This window comes from Tachypleus tridentatus, chromosome 1 (genome assembly GCF_004210375.1).
Source record: "Tachypleus tridentatus isolate NWPU-2018 chromosome 1, ASM421037v1, whole genome shotgun sequence".
Taxonomy (NCBI): domain Eukaryota; kingdom Metazoa; phylum Arthropoda; class Merostomata; order Xiphosura; family Limulidae; genus Tachypleus; species Tachypleus tridentatus.
In genome coordinates, this window is record NC_134825.1 from 117,697,597 (window position 1) to 117,720,155 (window position 22,559).

At 32.1% G+C, this 22,559-nt stretch overlaps 1 protein-coding gene and 1 long non-coding RNA gene across 2 annotated transcripts in view; both read left to right on the forward strand.

Moving 5' to 3' along the window:
- LOC143222318 (contactin-2-like) overlaps positions 1-7,876 on the forward strand; it is a 65,916-nt gene extending 58,040 nt beyond the window's left edge. Inside the window, exons 12-19 of the mRNA XM_076448689.1 lie at positions 748-759; positions 1,245-1,336; positions 1,931-2,114; positions 2,322-2,459; positions 3,058-3,088; positions 3,889-4,067; positions 4,930-5,127; positions 5,569-7,876. Coding sequence (XP_076304804.1) covers positions 748-759; positions 1,245-1,336; positions 1,931-2,114; positions 2,322-2,459; positions 3,058-3,088; positions 3,889-4,067; positions 4,930-5,127; positions 5,569-5,729 — 995 coding nt within the window. The 3' untranslated portion in view covers positions 5,730-7,876. The remainder of the gene's footprint in view (positions 1-747; positions 760-1,244; positions 1,337-1,930; positions 2,115-2,321; positions 2,460-3,057; positions 3,089-3,888; positions 4,068-4,929; positions 5,128-5,568) is intronic.
- A 5,433-nt stretch (positions 7,877-13,309) lies between these two features.
- On the forward strand, positions 13,310-22,481 carry LOC143222358 (uncharacterized). The gene is made up of 3 exons (XR_013012201.1): positions 13,310-13,564; positions 18,646-18,749; positions 21,178-22,481. It is a non-coding gene; the product is annotated as an uncharacterized LOC143222358 (long non-coding RNA).
- Positions 22,482-22,559: the final 78 nt, after the last annotated feature.

Genomic DNA, 22,559 nt, shown 5'->3' on the forward strand with positions numbered 1-22,559 from the left:
ATATAAATCATATTATTCAATGGGAAAAAAATTATTTTGGCTCAACTTAATAATATAACGGCTAGAAATATTAGAAAAACTATAGAAATAATAAAATTCAATAAAAAATGATATCATATAGAATAAGGGTTGAAAATATCCAAAACTAGATGGTGCGATATTATTTTCCGAATGGTTTACTAGTAGTCACATGATCATGGATGTTGTATCGCATCCAGTAACTAAGTATTTATCGTCAGTTTTAAATCAGTTCGTTGGTTTAGATAAAGATTGTAATTAGGTGTTATAAAACGTTTCGTTTGTGGATTTTAGTACTTTAAACATACACTCATTCCTCGAATTCTGTTCAAGTCATTGTAGAATCAAATTAGTAAGTAATAATTAATAACACAACATTATATTTATTATTACCGTGTCCGAATTTTAAATTTACCACTCACCAGAACTAGTATTAGATGTATATTTTGTTACCTTATCAGTTTATTATGCTGGCTAACAAAGAAATATATTTCTCTGTAAAAGAAAATGTCGGGTATGTAAAAAGTTCGAGATAAACAGTTATGTTATGTAGACGTTAATAAAGAGTAAAGGCCTCGCATTTTTCTAGTCCTACAAACAGATTATTATATTAACAAGAGGCTTAACTATACATTTTTTGGTTGTAATGCTATTTGCTAACTTTATGTTTGGATTTTTTTTCTATATATTTTGTTCTTATGGGTATTCTTCTTTTTCTTTCCCCTACAGTTAACATAAGAGGTAAGAATTTCTTTTAAAATTTCTAATTTCAATAATATACAGAAAATGTTACTTATTGAAGTGAAATAATATCTTTAGCTGGTTCTATAATAAATAAAATCAGCATCGCAATATGTAGACCTAGCAATATACGATAAGTAATAAATAATTATTCAATATGGTGTAATACATTGGCCCAGCAGTTTACACTATATGATAAGTAATTTATACAATATCGGGGATTATGTAACACTAGTAGCGTATGTTATATGTAAAACGAAAAAGGAAAGAAATTGATAATTTTAGAATAATACCAAATAGCTTACTCCAAACTTTATTATCTTAATATACTTTTCAGTTACTATACCTGTTTATTTAATGATAATCAAGTGAAATAAATTCCTATATATGGTAAAAATGAAACAAATATGAAACTGGTAAAAGTTAATTTTTAAATATTTAATTACATTTTTGCAGAAAGAACTGAAATTCTGTTTGTTTTTCAGATATGCCACGTGCAACTGTTGCACAATATAACAAGGAAACACACTTGTTATCTTTCAGCGCTGATTCCAAAACACTTAAACTAATTGCAAAGGTAAGCTAAATTGGATCAGAGTAGTGCTTCCACTTTTTAAAAAGATTCCTACTGTTGCGATAAATGATAATCCAGTCTGGATCATAATCATTAACTCACAATCCTATTTACAAAATCCTTCTGAACATCTGTGATTATTTTATAAAATTTCAAGAAGCTGCAATGTTACTCCAGAATCTTTTAATACTATTGATTTAGGCTTCCATTTCAGAGTATAAATAGTATACATGTTTGTTGTATTTCAAAATATGTCTAAGTTATTGTTAAGTTTATAACATCAATTTGAATTTTCTGTATTTTTTATTTATTCAGTATTACACTATATTTATTATGGACTTAAATAGTTAATGCCCCCTCTTGGATAAACTGTAAATATAAAGAGTTATGATGCTATAAATCTAATTTCTATACGATATCCATGATTTGCATAGCATAGATAGCCCATTGTGTATGTTAGTGCTTAACAACAAACATAATTATTTACAGGTTTTCTAGCCTTGTTTAGTGTATTTTTTTAAATATGTCAGTTCTTGTGCTTTTGTATCCAAACTGTACACATCATAATAATGTCATTATGATTGCTTAATCTACCAGGTTGAAGCTAAAACCAAAGGTTCTATAGAATGGCAGCTACAAACGTTACTTCCTGTTCAACAAGAGAACTCTGATGTTTACTTAAGTCCACCACCAGAGGGCTTTAGTGACGTCAGAGTTATTTTGTGTCTGCAAAGTAATGAATCCTGGTGTGGAGATGAAAAGTTAGCAGAACCTTTCATTGGTGAGTTTCCCCACAAGGAAAAGTTTAACTATTTAGTCTTTATATATACCAATAAACGTATCAATTTCAACAAAGAATTAGCAATGTTTTTACGAAAATGTGTTGAAAATATAAGCACAATTTCTAGTCACTGCATTTTTCTATTTTTGCTATAAAATTTCAAGAATGAATGTGTCTTCTGAAATGCACAACAATGCTTCTTTTCAGGAGTTGCTCATTCTGTTGGGAACACGACACCTTTGTCAACTGGAAACATTATTATAATTGTTGTTGTTGCTGCTAGTATTTTCCTTCTCATGGTTATAATCGTTGTCTGTTGTTGCTTAAAGAAGAAAACTAAACCGGGTGAGTAAAGTCTGTTGGAAACGTAAACATCTGTTTGTTTTTAACATCATACGTATTCACATTTTAAAGTTGCTACCGTTTTAAGTGTTTGTTTATCTTGTACGTTATCATGGTTTTTCTAGAGATAAGTGAAAGATCTTTGCTAATTTTAAATTGTAAATCACAAAGAATTATCATATTTAATTTAAAAGCGAATAAAGCCACATTCATAAGATTATGAGCAAAAGTCGTTTCACAAACCTATGATAAACACTACATATCAGTTTTTAAAGAGCAACATATATCATTTGAAACCACTGTCTCTTTTCAGAGAAATATTTTTCTTTTAATGTATTTGTAATGACAATTAGGAAAATGATTTGAAGATAATGGATTAGCTAAAAGGTACAATGTGTAAAATACAGAACCATGATTTACCCGGTAGAGAGATATTTAACGGTTTATTAATGGAATTTCAGTTAAGTTTTTATAAATGCTCTTTTTGTCATGCAGTTCTAAAAATATTTATGTTTTTAATCATACTATTACATCTGAATTTATAAATTGTTGTTGTTTTTGGAAAAATGTCTTTTCTTAGAATATCTTAAATTTATTTTAGGGGCAAAAAAATACGAGATGGAAGAAGGAAAGTAAGTAAAAGTTTTCATATTTCTTTTAATAAAATCTTCATATAATACCTAAAAAGGTAAAAATGGCTGTTCATATAATACCAAAAAAGGTAAAAATGGCTGTTCATATAATACCTAAAAAGGTAAAGATGGCTGTTCATATAATACCTAAAAAGGTAAAGATGGCTGTTCATATAATACTGAAAAAGGTAAAGATGGCTGATCATATAATACCAAAAAAGGTAAAGATGGCTGATCATATAATACCTAAAAAGGTAAAGATGGCTGATCTTGTAGTTTTAAAAGTTTATGTCTCTTAGCAACAGCTTCATACAGTGAGTCAATAAAATTGTTTGTGGAATGATATTTTCCTATATTTGTTTCCCTCGAGAGGTAGTTAGTAGCACAGCAGCCTTTGTTATTGGTGGCTGTTATGGTAAAACATGATGCGTCTGGCTACACATAAACTTATAAACAGAATATAAAATTGAAACTTAAAATGCAAAGAAATCAAGAGCACAAAATATCAAATCAGTAATTTTGGATAAAATATCAGAACATCTAATTCACAGAAACATTTATCAAAAGTCTCAGACTTGTCCTTTTCACCCATTCCTCATTACAGTTCTGAAGATAATCACAATTTTGTACCCAAACCTAATTACATTAAAATGAGTTCCCTGTTGTTTAAAGCAAAATATGAATTATTAGTTTTTTCAGAGACCTAATTTTAGTTGGTTTGACAAGGTAAGTTTTAAAGCACAGCAAACAATGTTATGAATAATTTATATTTATGAAATGCATGCTGTTTTTCACATTAGCGAAAGAACAAAGACGATTTCTCAACCATATTACACAGGGGGACAGAACAAGCTTCCAGATAGTGGTTCTGATGATCTGTCAAAACCACCTATGTATACCCCAACTTTACCAGCTGGTCACGTCAATAATAGTGGACTTCTGCATGATCAGTTCCACAACAGGTCTCCTCCAAGTAATGGTGAATATCCCTCAGCTGCTATAGTTCTTTGTGAATTAACATCAGAGTTTTATGGTGTGATAATACATTCTGTAATGTGTTGTAATATTTAGTTAAATCCAATTCTATTGTGAGAAATCGAAACACCAAGTATGTTGAGACTTTCAACTATTTGGCTAATTCAGAAACCCTTGTGAATAGAGGAGTCTGTAGATCATTTAATAGCAATGCTTAATACTCACACACAATGGGTACACAACTTTTCATACTTTATGTTTTTTTTAAAATTAATTTGTCATTTAACAACAGGATGAGTAAGTATTGTTACAAGATGACACTAGTACTTAGTACCATAATTAAGATAGAGTTATTTACTAGCATTATGTTTGTGTATTTCTCAGGTTTTCACTAATGTTTGTAATAATAATAGGAGCAGTGATCTGCTTACCAGGTCAACAACTTAGTTTTATCTTATTTTCATAGGTATGATCTACTTACCAGGTCAACAACTTAGTTTTATCTTATTTTCATAGGTATGATCTACTTACCAGGTCAACAACTTAGTTTTATCTTATTTTCATAGGTATGATCCAATTACCAGGTCAACAACTTAGTTTTATCTTATTTTCATAGGTATGATCCACTTACCAGGTCAACAACTTAGTTTTATCTTATTTTCATAGGTATGATCCACTTACCAGGTCAACAACTTAGTTTTATCTTATTTTCATAGGTATGATCTACTTACCAGGTCAACAACTTAGTTTTATCTTATTTTCATAGGTATGATTTACTTACCAGGTCAACAACTAAGTTTTATCTTATTTTCATGGGTATGATCTACTTACCAGGTCAACAACTAAGTTTTATCTTATTTTCATAGGTATGATCTACTTACCAGGTCAACAACTTTCCCCTAATGACAGTCAGTCAGATATCTGGCTAAAATGTGGAAGTGAACTTCCACCAGAGGTCTCCTTCCAACAATATGATGGCGGTCTGTCAAATGGATATTTTTATCCAGAAGACTATCATCCACCAGTTGAAGATGTGATGAATGTTAGAAACAAGGACTATATGCGTAAGTAATTCACTGTAGGATGTATAATTCTTAAAGAAGATGGACAATAAGAGAAAGTTAAAATTTTCAGTTCTGAATAAATAATACATATCAAATGTATGCTTAGTTAACTGTACATATTGTTTGGAAATAAAACGTGCTCAACTATATTGCATTTGTAATTCTAGATTTTAAAATAAAAAAATTAGAATCCTAACATTTCTGAACAAATGAAATTTTATGACGTTAGTAAGGGAAATGAATCTCGGTAATCATACATAAAGTACAACTGACTTCACTACAATTAATATGTAGATTTTCTCTCCATATATCCGTGATTTTATTTAAAAAACAAAATACAAAAAAATTCATTGTAATGTCACATATTCAAGTTTAATATGGAGTAGTAAATGTTGTATATTTGTGTGTGCCAATTATCTAATAATGCTTTTATATTTTAAGAATCACCATACTACGAAGCCAGTGGTCTTCCCAACCCTTTTGCCCAGACCGATGAAGACAAATCCCCACAGATCCCCTTGCAGTTTGATGAAAGCCAAGAAAGTGGTTATTCTACACCCACATCCAAAAATCGAAGAGTCGTGCGTGAGATAATAGTTTGAACATGAAACTTCTCTGGAGTCTTTGGCCAAAGATTGAAAAATATAAAGCTCTTCGTTTGTGCTGCATTTGAAGAAAAGAATTCTGTTCTTTTTTGTTCTATAGATCTTACCTTGGGACAATATTTGTGTTGAATGTGAAGAAACAAAGTCTTGTTGGAACATAGTAACCAAGGAATGTTTTCTTACTGATAGCATAAAGACCAGTTTTTGTTAACACCTTATGAATGTGTGGGTAACAGACTGGATATAATCAAATCATATCTTTGAAAACACTTGTTAAAATCAGTATGTTGTTCCCTGAATGCATAAAAAAGACTTGTTCTTTCAAAAGGTCAAGAGAGTGTGGCCAAAATGTCATTTCATGTAATAACACTTGATCGTTGTATGCAACTAAAATTCCAAAGAAGAACCTTTGTGTTTAGTTCTTAACATGGGCCAAGAATAGATGAAAGGTGTGAAGTGCCAGAACAGAAGCCAAGCCCAGAACGAGTACATGATGTGATCCATGATACTTGGATGTCACTTCCTTCTTGAATTGTTTGGACAGTACACATAAAATCATTTTCATCACACCAAAGGTATGAAACACAAAGATGAGACCCTAAAGTAACACGACTTTCAAATATGTTTGAAGCATTTGCAGTAGTTGAGAGATTTGAGCATATTTTATGATGTGTTAGCTGTAGATAGAATGTACAGAACCCTCAATGTGATAGATCGTAATTAGTTTGGTGGAGGGAAGTGTTGAGCTCTATTAGCGATAGAAAACCTCTGTAGATGAAAAACAATGGGATATTTTCAGTGGGAAGTTTGAAGTACAATTAAGGCTGATAACTACAGCTCAATTTGAATCAAGAACCAATGCATTTTGGTTCAATTAGTTTTTGTAGAGATACAGCCTTGTACTGGACGCTCCAAATAGCGTGTCCAATTATGACGTTTCAAAAAATCAAATCCATACAAAACTTATTATAAGTTCTGTTGATATTAATAGGCTAGTGTTTTGTATGTTTTAGTACTGAATGAACAATAAGTGTTACATATTTTTATATTAGATGCTACACCTATTGTAGCAGCTTTTGCTGTCTTACTCAAAATATAAAAGAATCGTATTCGGGATGTTTTCCATTTTCTATGATTTTTGTTGTTGGTGTCAGATAAACGCATCTAAACCTAGTTAACCTGTTGACTGCCAAGTATTTCAGCTGCTACAATACAACTCTAATGCTTCTTCATTTTGTAATTTTTTTCGTGACGCCATTTTGGATCGAAAGTGAAACAGTTTGTAAGTAGGTCAAATGTATGTATGGTGCTGACATCTAGCGTTGAAGTTAGGTATTATTGAGAACGAATTAACTCATCCGTGGCACTGTGTTACCGATCGGCTTGGACGCGTTATCTCGTGTGCGGCACTGAACAGGTTAATACAGGCTTATCTTTTAAAGTTAAAATAAGCTTCATGTGTAATCTTTTAATTACATGCGATAGTTTACCGTTATGGAACACAATTCATCACTTTTATTCTCTGAAAACTGCTTAGCTTTCTCAACAGATGTCACTACTAGTAGATTCAGAGTAAGAAACACTGTCCGTGATGGCGTTTTCACTTGCACTTAATATCGAAACTCTAACTTGCAGGGTATTCCGTAATCACCCGAGGAGTTCGGGTATCCCAGTGCCTTTCGGTGATTCTCTCATATTTTTTTTTCCTTTTAATAAGACGAATAACTTGTATTCGGTGCCTTACAATTATTATAATCAATGTGATACAATTGTTTTTATGGTTAAGTAACAAAACATAGTGAAACTCTAGAGATATAAATCAGGGCGGTCTTTGTTTCTTCTAACATTTCCTGAAGGGAAAACAACAACCGGTAAATCCGAGGTTTAAGTTATAAATATGGTCACGTTCTCACGTGTTGATTTTATAAATATGGTCACGTTCTCACGTGTTGATTTTATTAAAACGTAATTGTGAGTAATATTGTACACGTGAGTATTCTAAGACATCCTGGTATTTGTTTACAAACTTATCTTTGTTATTATGAATATTGTACATGAGTTGTACTTTTCTAATCCACGTTTTCTATTGTGTTTTAAAGCTCAACATATTCAAAAAGAATAAAATAAATGCTTTATTATTACCACAATTGTGTCACTTTCTGCCGAGTGTATATCTTATGGCGCCCCCTCAGTGGCTCAACGGCATGTCTGTGGACTCACAACGCTAAAAACCGGGTTTCGATACCCGTGGTGGGCAGAGCACATATAGCTCACTGTGTAGCTTTGTGCTTAATTCAAAACAACACCAACAACAACAACCTAGTGGCTCAACGGTATGTCTGTGGACTCACAACGCTAAAAACCGGGTTTCGATACCCGTGGTAGGTATAGCACAGATAGCTCATTGTGTAGCTTTGTGCTTAATTCAAAACATCTCATGACAGTCTAATATTTTAAAGTGTTTGATGCCCAAAATTGACCCAAAAAGTAGATAAATAGAATTTTTTAATGTTAGTGTTATAAGAACTAAACGTTATCCGATAGAGCATGCTAATCTTGAGGGCTTACAACGCTAAAATTCAGAGATAGATTCCTCTCGGTGGTTAGGATGCAGTTAGACCTATTTTGTGCAGCTTTTGGACTAAAAAAAGTCACTTGGAAAGTTTGAAGGAAAGCATCTGATATGACCTATAAACTTTTCTCAGAACAGCACGCAATGTTTGCTGGGATATAATTTTCTTAAACTAAATACTTTGTTGTTTTTTCAACGTGAAACCTATTCTGCGACCGTTAACATACATGTAGGAACTTAATGTCAGTATTTCAAAACATACCACTAATCTATAATACTTGCGTGATGTATTCTTAATAAATCCTTCAGCGGGCCCGACATTGCCATACGATTTGGGCGTTCTACTCGCAATCTGGGCGTCGCGGATTCCAAAACTCGTTTTACCAAACATGCTCGCCCTTTCAATTGTTGAGGCATTATGATGTCACAATAAATCCCACTATTGGTTAAAGAATAGCCCAAGAGTTGGCGGTGGGTGGTGTAAACTAACATCCTTCCCTCTAGTCTTATACAGCTAAATTAGGGACGGCTAGCGCAGATTGCCCTCGCGTAGATTTGTGCGAAAAATCAAAACACAAATAATCCCACATGTGTGGAGGTTTAACTGTTGCCGTCCTGAAGTCACGCCCCCTGTGGCACAGTACAGACTTGTACTGGTAGAAACCGGATGGGCAGACAGCCCTAGCCCTTTGTGTAGCTTTATGGTTAACACTAAAATAAACACGCTGAAAATATTTTTGGAACGTTATAAACTTGTATATAAGTAGAAGGGAAGGCCTTGTTTTTTAATCACAAAGCTGTACAAGAGTCATCTGTGAGATACATCTTAGCCTTTATGGGCTATTTATAACATATGTCGTAAGCCTATAGACCTGTTGCTGAGCCATTGAAGGCAGCAGAAGAGAGTTGTCGAGAACGTTATTTTACTTTAAAGTTTCCCCACAGTACCTGATGAGCCCAAAATAATATTAGCTTTAGACCGCAAAAATGTTACGTATGAATTCCTATGTATAGAATCTAATTTCCGAAATATTGAAACTTTTGGCGGTTTAAATAAAATTTTTTTCAGCAGAATTCGTTTACCATGCAAAATGATTTCCTGGTTAACTCCTAAGTAAAAATCACATTTTTTTTTATTTGTTCACCAGAAGATCGTTTCACGTTTTGGAAAACGAATCCTGTTAAGACACTGTTTTTATCTGCTACAAAGTTTTATGTCTTCTATGCCTTATATTTATAAATTATCTTTCGAGATGTTATTTAGTACTCGATACACTTTTCCTTATACTGAATACGCTCTCTACATTACTTGTCTTCTAAAAGTTAAACACATCCATCTTTGGAAATTGGAACATAATGAATAAATAAAATACAATTCGGAAATTCTCAGAATTTTAAGCAAGCCTAAATAAAAGAAATAGAGTAGACTCACTTATAACGAAAATACTGGAGAAAGATAATTTTCATGAAAAATTCTCTAATAAAATCGAATGATACTCCTGTAGAAAATTCGAAATAGCTGATTTCATTTGTGTGTACTCTGCATCGTTTTCTCTGGTGGCTCACCAATGAACGGCTCGGCATGGCCAGGTGGGTTAAGGTGTTCGACTCATAATCTGAGGGTCGGGGGTTCGGATCCATGTCGCACCAAACATGCTCTCCCTTTCAGCCGTGGAGGCGTTATAATGTGACTGTAAATCCCATTATTCGTTGGTAAAAGAGTAGCCCATGGGTTGGCGGTGGATGGTGATGACTAGCTGCCTTCCCTCTAGTCTTACACTGCTAAATTAGGGACGGCTAGCGCAGATAGCTCTCGTGTAGCTTTGCGCGAAATTCAAACCAAGCTAGGCCTAAAAATTATCGGTGAAAGTAAAGCATAATGTAAGACAATGTTTCTACCACACTAAGTGTGTGTGTGTGTGTTTTCTTATAGCAAAGCCACATCAGACTATCTGCTGAGCCAACCGAGGTGAATCGAACCCCTGATTTTAGCGTTGTAAGTCCGTAGACTTACCGCTATACAAGCGGGGAGCGCCACAATCCATCTATTTATATACAAAAGTAACCTTGTGCCCAATACCAGGGCTCTTCTGTTTACCCTGATATCACAGACAAAACTGTGTGATTGAGACACTATTTATATTACCAAATTACATGACTTATTATTTTAGAAACACATTCCACAAAATCAACACGTTTCTTTAGTTATACGTGTATTTATAACTCCTTATAAGTAGACAAATGTACACATAGGATAATTTATAAATATTATTCTGATAAACTCTAAATTCACACAGTCACGCCCTCCAGTGGCACAGCGGGTAAATTTGCGGGATAACAAAACTACAAACCGGGTTTCGAGATTGGTGGGCAGATAGCCCATTTTGTGCGTAACTTCAAACAACAACATGAAGTCAGAGATAATTTTAGCCTAAGCAAACAATTTCCTCTATTTTTCACTAACTAATTCTCTGACATCCAATGGAGTCAGTTGTATTGTGCCAGAGAGAACCGGAATTGACAAACAGCCGTCCGCTACTGTATTATACTAGTTCAAACAATAGTGTAATTGACCTACTGGGGGTCATCTCTCAATATTACTGATACAATATCTAACAATGAGCGCAGTTTGATTCTAGATATAAATCGGCCACATTGACGAGGTAGAGGTTTGATATTAGGTAAAAGACTGAAGTGTTAATAATGAGGGTCTTTTGTGTCAGAAAATCCAGAGAGCAACCGTTGCTTTGGAGAAAGACCTACAGGATTGCTGTGGTTGTTGTGTTGGTCTTTTAAAGTCTTTGTTTTTAATTAAGCACAAGGCTACACAATGGGCTATCTGTGCTCTGCCCATCACGGGTATCGAAACCCGGTTTTTAGTGTGCAAGTCCGCAGACATACCACTGTGCCACTTCTTAAATAGAACGTTTTCTATTAATGATTTTGTAAAGTGATAAATTAATACGTTAATTTCATTATAACAGTAGAAGTAATTTCAAAAGGGTCCTCGCAAGTAAATATAAAACAGTTACTACCGACAACAGGTGTGAAAATATTTAACGTTAATTTCATTAAATAATTACAAAACACATAAACAGTTTTAGTACTTTTATTATATTTAAAGAAAAAAAACATTAAGTACCGAACTTCTATAATTGGTAGTGAAAACTTTTGTAACACTAGAAATCAGGGTTAGATACCTCTGAGGTTTCAAACAAAGCCAGAAATTTATGCTGCACAACAGACAGACAGATCTTTTAACAGAGAATTTTACAAAAAAATGTTAATAGAAGTACAACAAAGTTACAAAACCGCGCGAAAGAAAACAAAATATACGTCGTGAAATCAAGACAATTTGCGCCACTTAAAAATCTCGCTATTTTAAGTTATTCATTATTATAATTTACAATAATGGTAAGAGATGGCGACACTATACTGTTTCTTTTTTCAATTTCAATGAACATTTGCAAGAAAGTTAGTGTTAGAAAGATATTTATTAATTATAACTTTCTTGTTGATAATTTCTTGTGACGTAACAGTTTTAATTTGGTTATAAGTGTCGCAAGCTACGTTAGTTTACAGTGTAAAGTAAAATTAATTTTGAATAAATGATATTTGATTATTAGGGTAGTTATAAGAATATTTTATATATTTTTAAAATTTATTATGACAAATAACAGTTACAAACTAGAATTATTTCTGAATAATTATATATAGTATTATATAATCGTTTTCCAAAGTACTTTAAATAATTGTTGAAATAGACACAAAAGAGTACCGTGGTGTTAAAAGTGGGCTTAAATATCAGTGTTTATCAAACGTAAATTATATACAACCTTCAGTTTATTAGAAATAAATTCCAAAGAATTCGATGGAATTAATATTGGGTCTGCCATTTATTATTTATATAAAGTATTTTAGATAAATATCGTTACAAAAATTGTCGTATTAACGATTTTTTAGCCTCTAAACAACTGCAAAAGAAAAATTGTATGTCAAGGATGGCTGGCGTGGGTATTAACACTTTTACTGATAAGCACAGAACAACCTGAAAATGAACTAAGGTCGAAACGTTGTTCTCTGCTTTATTAGTAAAAGTGTTAATATCCACATCAGCCGTTCTGACATACATTTTTAATTCAAGAAAACAGAAACTGTTATTAGTGTCTTGCACTGAAAAATATTTATGAAATCGGAGCAGGCCTGTCATCTATTGACAATAAATCTAACTTTAATCAAATCAATTAGCATGTCCTGCCATCTCTTATTGTAAAATCTCACTATTTCAGGTTATTCATTGTTTATCGTAATTTTCGCCCGGCATGGCCAGGTGGGTTAAGGCATTCGACTAGTCATCTGAAAATCGGGAATTCGAACCCCCATCACACCAAACATGCTCGCCCTTTCAGCCGTGGGTGTGTTATAATGTGACGGTCAATCCCATTATTCGTTGGTAAAAGAGTAGTCCAAGAGTTAGCGGTGGCTGGTGATGACTAGCTGCCTTCCCTCTAGTCTTACGCTGCTAAATTAGGGACGGCTAGCGCAGATAGCTCTCGTGTAGCTTTGCGCGAAATAAAAAAAAACAAAAATAATTTTATCGTAATTTTAAATATGGATGAGAAATAGCGAAACCATGTTACTTTTATCAACTTCAGTGAGCATTTACAAGAAATCAGTGTTAGAAAGATATTTATTAACTACTACAGCTATTGTGTCACTAGTCGCTATATTATTAGTATTATTAGATTTCACTGAAGAAATGATGTCTACCAGAACGTTCGAACCTCATGAATAAAATGTTTGTTAACTGTCTTCATCTTTATAGTTGAAGAATTATAGTTCTTTCAAAAATAACATTATCTGGATAAATTAAATAATTCACATGAAATTTATACCTTTAATATTAAAAGCCCAGAGTATTTAACTTATATAATTATTTATATATATCTGTTTTATTTGTAAAATATCCCTGAGAAAGAAAATTAACTTTTTTGGTCAACTCATCTTTAATTTAGTGATGGCGATACTGGGGTGTTTGATAACATGGTGTAAAGTGTTCGTTGGATGATTTCAACTGTGAATTTTTGTCTTTATTTTAAATTAGAAAACTTTAACATATAAATATGTCAAAAACAAAGAACGATTTGTGTTTAATTTTTTTTGATAGAACATTTTGTAAAAGTTACTCAAAAAGTTGGAGCACTTTTGATTGAAAAAAATGTTGGATGCCATTACGTTTGGTGATTATTGATTTTAATGGGTAAGATGAAAATATTTGTCTTTTAACACTACTTTAGCTCTTTGTGTTATAGAATTTTGTATCTCAGAAAGGCTGGTATGGGTATTAACACTTTTACTAATAAAAATATCAGAAAAAGTGTTAATACCTATACCAACCGTTCTGAGATACATTTTCACTTCAAGTTGATTTCTCGTCGTGAAAAATTATAGAATTTTGTTTGCATCCAAATCATAACGGTATTAAATAATTAACATAACATTTTGGGACAACATCTTGGTTGTACCAGCCTACAAACTAAAATAAATTAAAAAAAAAAAATCTTAAAACCAGCCTTTATCATTCATATTTAAGATTTTTCTTAAACTCCTTCAAACCTACTGTCTTATAAACATCCAAAGGTAATCCATTCCAAAGGCGAACTACCCTATGAGCAAAATGAAATTGATCAGAAAATGACTCCAACCATGTAAAAATTTATATATCTGTCCTATAGTCCTACTGTTCTCACTGTTAAATATGAAAGTCATTATTCATCAACACCATGAATTATCTTTATAACATTAAACATTTCAATCAGTTCTCCCTAGTTCTTCTTATTTCAAGAGAGAAACGTTTGAGAGATTTTAACCTCTCTTTATATGACAACCCCTCCACCCCACACACCTTTCCCTGAACCTTTTCAATTTAACGTCTTTCTCAAGGTAAGGGTCTCAAGACTAAACACAGTATTCCAAATGTGATCTGACCAGTGGCCTGTATAATGATGACATTATAACCTATTTAGACTTGTATTTAATATTTCTGTAAATACAACCCAGAATCCTATTTGCCCTACCATTAACATCATCACTCAACTTGGATGGGTTTAGAGACTGATCATTCATTACACCAAGATCCCTTCACTTCATAACACTGTTAATGTTATTCACATCCAAATTATAATTATGATAACCCACATACACTGCCTTACATTTATTGTAATTAAAATCCATCTGTTATTTATTTGTCCAACTCACTAAATGATCTAAATCATTTTGTAAACTAGCAGAATCCTCTTCACAACCAGTAACACTCAGGACTTTAATTTAATCTATAGTTTAAGTAAACTATCTTTCTCATTGATGTAAATAAAAAACAGGCAAAGGTCCTAAAACTGAGCCCTAAGGTTCCCCACATGTAACATTAATCTAGTTTGACTGAAGTATATTTGTAACCATCCTTTGTTTTCTTCCATGCAGCCACTTTTCTCTCTAATTTGCTAACTTATTCCCTGCACTTAGAGATATTTCTTACAAGCCTTTTACATGGTACTGTGTTAAATACTTTCTGAAAACCCAGGCATACCAGAAGAGTTCTAAGGTTAGATTATTATTTCTTAATATTGACTATCCAATAAAATTTTACACCTTATTAAGTGACTTTGCCATGGTATCTTTTAAGAAACGTTCCAAAATGTTTCCATAATTGGTGTTAGACTAATAGGTCTATAATTATTGTAACAATTTCTATCACCTACCTTAAAAAGATTAATTACATTAGTTGACTTACTGGTACACACTTACTATTTGAGGACTGACAAAACATTGTAGTAAGTGTCTCACATATCCAGTCTTCCTTCAAAACACTTGAAGTGTCATCTGTCTCTGTAGCCTCACTGTTTTTCAAACTTTCCAGTTCATTCTTAACCAGCTCAGAGTTAATGTTGTGATATTGTTTGACCTCACTTCCATCTATCAACTGCTTACATCTTCATGAGTAAAAACCAAATAAAAAAATTAAAAAAACCCAGCTATCACACAGAAACTGTCCTTTATCATCCATCAACAGCTCTATCCCCTGATCCTAACATTTTGTTTATCTTAATGTATTAAAAGAAATCCCTAGTTTAAAACTTTTTTTAAAGCTGAGTTAATAACCTTAGTAAACGTCTCAGCCCCTACATTATTTAAATGTAAAAACCACATTACAAAATGTTTCATCATTCTTTTGAACAGATCCAAACAGCCAATCTGTTCATCCTTACATACTAACCTAAGCCTAACATTTATCCCAAGTAATCTACTTATAACTTCATTTTGCACAGTTAATTTTTGGCAGTATCCATGACAAAATTATGGTGTTTTTCTTCAAATGTCTCTACCAACTACTTGTCCAGTGTCTCTTTACAAAAACAAACGACATTTATGTTTGTTTTGTATTTACACTAAAACCTGAAAATGACACTTGGAGGACTTAGTAGGTATGAAAAATATCCAATTTTCACTTTTTTTTTTCTTGATGTGACATAAGATATAATACTCCAAGTAGTAGTAAAAACCTGAACAGCCCTTGTTTATTATTGTATAAAAACTGTATATTGTATTTCTAGAGTACACTATGGTTCCTGTACCTGTGGATCTCAGCAGAGGTTTCTTGGTGTTATGTGTAAATTACTATTTAACTAAGCTGTAGTAAGTAAGGTTTGTATAAAGTGTATATGTAGTTACAAATCAACTAATTAACAGAACTCATGTGTTGTACTCTTGATGGTAAAATCAATCAACTCTCAGAATGTCAAGGTAACTGGTCCAGCTTATAAAATTCTGTTGTCTTCTGAAGTTAAAATTTACTATATCTAACTCACTAGATCAGCCTGTGAGATAAGGTTCTCATCCTAGGTAATGATACATTGTCAGAGTGACCAGTTCACTGGACCACCAAGTACAATTTGGTCATCATCCTAGGTCACAATCCACTGTCAGAATGTTCAGTCTAACGGTCCAGTCAGTATAAACTTGGCTATTTACAATATGTATTTTCAAAATGTTCTTTTTATCATGTTTAAGGTAACTTTAAGAAACTTGTGGCTACACAACTCTGTATGATTTTATTTTCTTTACAAACAATATATAAAGGTCAGTGTTGTATACATTAGATAATTTAATCAAACACAAAGATAAAAGTTCTGTTCTCTTAAACATTACTGTGTTATATTTTAAATAAGTTTATGGCTTCAGTGAAAAGTACTTGAATTTTTATTTTTACTGTATACATATTTTAAATATTAAGATCAGTGTTTGGACATCAGATTCATGTACGGAAAACAGAACTTACAAAAATATATATTATTTAATATGATGTATATACATTTAGAAAACATTATTCTGTAGTTTTATCTTATAACAATTGTAATTGCTGGATGGAAAGCCCAAGTTGAAAATCTACTCTGCTTATGTTCTTTGCACTTTTACATACCTAGGCAGTGTTATAGTGGGGGTCGTTGGCCTTGTATAGCATAAGGTTTTAGTGTGGACTCTGGTGTTATTTGATAAAAGGTTTGAGTAAGGTTCCAGCTTTATTTGAACCTGGGTTTTAATGTGACCTGACACACCAGCAGATGTAACTTAGCACTTGTCACAACAGTGTTCATCTTATGGCTCAGTTTATGAATAAGTAGGTAGTTCATATATACAATATTTTGATCAAAGTATTTTTAGAATATCTGGAACAGAACTTGTAAAGTTGAAATATAAACCTGTAAATGTTTTCTTACAAATCAGTAAAGTTCAACTTGACCGTTGTTATTACAAACTAAAGTGTCCAATAAAGAACGTTAATGAACCTGGAACCATAGCACCATGTTGCTATGTCCACTTTACAAATAGTGAAGAAATCTGGATGGTGTATAAGAGTTCTTGAAGATTTCAACAACACACGTTTAATAATAAAGCAATATTAAACTACTTGTTATAACTTTCCAACCATTGTGTTCTCAGAGCATTCGTTGACAAGTTGTAAACTGTTCTAGACTTTTTCAGGTGTTTAATGAAAAGTTATCCAAGGAAATCCTGGTTTGTAGCTTTATCTTTGGCAGCGAATGTTTTTGTGGTTTTAAATAAATCTTGGTTTTATACTTGTGAACTGTAGATTTATTTTTAATATCATTGTCGGCCTTTCTTTCTGTAGTGTCCCCCGCTAGTATAGTGGTAAGTCTATGGATTTACAATACTAAAATTAGGGGTTCGATTCTCCTTGGTGGGCTGAGCAGATAGCCCAATGTGGCTTTGCAATTAGAAAACACACACTTTTCTGTGGTTATTTTACTTCTCATTTGGAATAAAAATAAGATACTGAATTGGATGCAACAACAAACATTTATAAAAATATAAACTAATCAGTGACTTAGTGACCTGCCGAATAACAAAGTTTGATGTTCCTTCGAAAATTACAAGAATAAATTAACATTTAAAGTTCAAACATTTGTATTAACTTAGAAACAAAAATTAAAAACTCATCATGATATCCTTTGAAAATATTGCTGCTGATGTAGATGAGGGTGTATCTGAATTTTCAGAATGCAGCGACCTTTATTATATAAAAAATTTAAAGTTGAATTATCAGTGCTTCCATCTCTTGAGAAAAATCCTTACATTAATTAAATCAGATAGCATTTACCGCCATCTCTTATTATAAAATCTCACTATTTCAGGTTATTCATTGTTTATTATAATGTTCAATAATGATAACAGATGGCAACACCATGTTATATCAACTTCGATGAACATTTGCAAAAAAATTGTTAGATATTTATTAATTAAAACTAGTGTTATTAAAAACTAGATTACTATTATTATATTTCACTGTAGAAATATTTTCCAAAACTTTTGAACAAAATATTGAACTGTCTTCATTTTTATCATTGAAGAAGTGTAGTTTTTCTATTTTCTGAAATATTATTTAGATAAATCTTTCATCTGAAATTTATATTTTTAATATGAAAAGCTCAGAGTATTAAACTTTTATAATTATATATATATATATATACACACACACACACACGTGTATCCTTTGTAAAGTATTCTTGGGAAAGAAAATTAACTTTTTACTTCTAAATCGGCGCAGATAGCCTAGTTACTTTGCGCCATAAAATACCAAACCAACTAATAATTATTGGCCATTTTGTGATTGTTATACTGAGGTGATCACGTGCATGACAAGATGGTGTAAAGTGAACATTGGATAACTTTTAACTGTGAATTTTTGTCTTTATTTTAAGTTAGGAAACTTTAAAATATAAATGTGTCACAAACAAAGAGTAATTTGTTTTATTTTGTTGATAGCACACTTTGAACAGTTATTTAACAAAGATGGAGCACTTTTGATGGGAAAAAGTTGAATACCATTACGATTCCTGATACTGATTGGAAGTTTACGCTTTTAGTAGGTAAGTCGAAAATACTGGTCTTATTTTATTGTAACTTTCAGAATTTTGTGTTTTAGTCATTCTTAATAATAGTTAGTTCCTTTTAATAAGTTCATTATACAGTTTTGTAACCATTCTGGTAACCCTTCTCTGAACCTTTACCAACAATTCAATGTCTTTCCTAAGGTAGTAGTAAGTGTCTCACATATCCAGTCTTCCTTCAAAACACTTGAAGTGTCATCTGTCTCTGTAGCCTCACTGTTTTTCAAACTTTCCAGTTCATTCTTGACCAGCTTGGAGTTAATGTTGTGATATTGTTTGACTTCATTTCTATCTATCAACTGTTCAACAATGGTGTACTGGTTACATGAGTTAAAACCATAATTTATTAATCCAGCCACCTCATAGAAATCATCCTTCAATAGCTCTATCATACATCATAACATATTGTTTACCCTTAATGTATTTAAATAAATCTTGACTCTAAATACTTAAATTTTCAGCCACTCATTGTTCACACATCCTATCTGGTTATTAATTTGACAGTTCATCAACTCTCATGATGTTTTAAATCTACTGTAATACCAATAGGTTTAAATTTTGTGAACCTACCTGGTTTGTTTACTTACAGCTACAATTTTCTTTTTATAAGAAATATGTTTACTTTGAATATTTTAAAATTTTCCATATCTGATCAGTCCCACCAACTAACTGGGCCCAATTCACAAAAGATAATTCATGTCACATCCTTTCAAAGTTTGTAACCAAACTGTCATTATTTCTTATCTCCAAAATGTAGCAAACTGTTGAACCTAATACAACAGTGATCACCTGTTGATAATTTCTATATTTAAAGTAGTATTACTTTTAGTAGGTTCCTTGAGTAACAGGTGAAGAAAACCATATTGAACCGTTTCCAGAACACATTTGTCCCTCATGGTTTGACTCTAGTATTTTCAAATCTACATGACTCTATTATCTCAAATCTAAATCTTATTAATTTCATCAGTATTAGTTGGTTGTCTGTAATTTCCACTTAAAGCCTTTTCCCTTTATGTATTAACATAACTTATGTGTTGTACTCTTGATGGTTATATCAAATCTTTGGCCTATTCTATAATATTATGTTGTCTTCTGAGGTCAAAATTTACAGTGTCTAGTCAGAGTGTCCAGTTCACTGGACCACCAAGTAAAATTTGGTCATCATCCTAGGTCACAATCCACTGTCAGAATGTTCAGTCTAATGGTCCAGTCAGTATAAACTTGGCTGTTTACAAAATATTTAAGGTAACATTAAGAAACTTGTGGCTACATATGTCTGATTTTATTTTTTATAACAAAATAAGTAAGTTTTTATCTCTACCTCCAAGTAAGTCAGCTACCTAATTCACAACAGATAATTCTTGTTCTATCTTATCAAAATTTGTATCTAAAATATTTCTGGTCTTCAGGTAGTTTTACATGAAGTTTACATAGTTGGAACAATATAAACAATGATTTTATTGTCAGGAACTGTAATATTTATAGAGGAAACTAAGCAGCTTCAACTTTGTTGGAATAACTGGAAACACTGAGTTTGATTGGTTGATTATAAATTTTATGACATGTGGTGTAACCATAAACTTTGATAAACCAAATCACTTGTATCTGATTTGTGGCTACTGGGTTCATTTTATAATTCTCTGTACAAACAACTGGCATGCCCCAAATAAAACAAGTGTGTGTTTTGTTAAATATCTCTCATAAAATGTAATCATTTATGTTGTGGAAAGTAAAACAACAACTGGATTTTGTAAAATAAAGTTTATTTTCTATGTTGGTCGTGTGGCCCATGAGGTGGTTTTTTTTTATCCAGTCCACAAGTTCCATACAAACTTGTAATGTTTATACAATGAATCAGAACAAATCTAAACATGAATTTTCAAACTGATAAATTTCTGGACTTAAAACAAATAAAATATAATGAGTTCATTTGAATTATTTTTATATAACTCACTATTATTGTGTATATATGGTTAATCACTGCTGTATACTGTGAGGGACAAGAGAGTGGTTGGGTTATTTACATAACCTTTTGTTGTCATAGCAATGAATAAATAATATTGAATAGAATAAAATGTTACAGTACATCCACAAACAAATATTGTTGTAATAATGTGTTATGTTGTCTGTTAAGTGTTGATATACACGTGGAGTGTTTCTTGTGGGTTCTAAAACCATCAAGATTGGTCTAGAGAAACCTGTAGCCAGTGGTTAACATTTTTAATCATAACCAATTTTGGACAGACTTCATTGAAAGTAATTCATTTATGTAGTACGTGTGACATGATGCAGAATAGTTATTACTTTTAGCTTCAATGTCCAGGAATTACTGTAGAACATGTAATAATTTTAAAACAAACCATCACAGGCTTGTATTATTAAATGTTGTCTTTTTGTCTACAAACAGGTGGTAAGTTACAGACCTGGAGAAGAGACCAGAACGGATCAAGATGATTTGATGTGAATACTGACAGCCATCCAACACTGACTATCATTATGTTAAAGGTGATAAAGAATCAATATTAATTATTTAAACTAGTGGATTGTATCAATATTTTTGTTAAACAGATCCAAGGATTGATCTATTAAAATGTGGTGTACTTGTAATTGTGTAGCAATTACTGATAGATAATCAAAGTTTATATGGTTAAATGATATTGTTAACTTAATTATAAATTAATTTCTAAACTATAAAACATCTGACCATAACTTGTTTTTATGTACATAAATATCAGTAACTGATCTTGGATAAGTCACTCAAGCCGTGCTCTGTATCCATTAGTAAAGCTGACATGGTGTATTTACACTGTAGAAGTAGTTAGCTATCACTTGGGATTATTTGTACAGTTTTGAGACAACTACTACTGGGATGATATTTATATGTTTCATTACTGTCATAAGTTTTTAGTGTTACATTACAGAAATGGTTGAAATGTCTATATCATAGTTTATTAAGTTAGGTTTAGCTGACCAATAATAACAAAGTTAAGTAACTGGATATTTTGTATCAGATCCTAATGTATCTGTTGTTCCTGTTAACAAACATAGATTAGAAAAGAAGTGAAGATAACGTAATTATTTATACATTAATGTTACTGTTGGTTTACAGACTTGGAACAACCAGGATTTCCTGTAACGTTAAGTTTGTGTAATGTACAGAATGTTAACTGTGACAACATATTGAAAATAAAAGTTGTTTACACAAGGTTGTAGTTTATCAGATTTATGATAAACATATCTGTACACAGTTAAAATCCACTGATATCACAAGGTGAAGTATAATAGATCAGCTCGTTCTAAAAATGTTTATTGTATTATTATAGATGTTTCCCAGGTGAAGAAGTCTCGGGCAATGTACCAGTAGTGTGAGTATTATTATAGATGTTTCACAGGTGAAGAAGTCTGAGGAAATGTACCAGTAGTGTGTGTATTATTATAGATGTTTCACAGGTGAAGAAATCTCAGGAAATGCACCAGTAGTGTGTGTATTATTATAGATGTTTCCCAGGTGAAGAAGTCTCGGGCAATGTACCAGTAGTGTGAGTATTATTATAGATGTTTCCCAGGTGAAGAAGTCTCGGGCAATGTACCAGTAGTGTGAGTATTATTATAGATGTTTCCCAGGTGAAGAAGTCTCGGGCAATGTACCAGTAGTGTGAGTATTATTATAGATGTTTCACAGGTGAAGAAGTCTGAGGAAATGTACCAGTAGTGTGTGTATTATTATAGATGTTTCACAGGTGAAGAAGTCTGAGGAAATGTACCAGTAGTGTGTGTATTATTATAGAT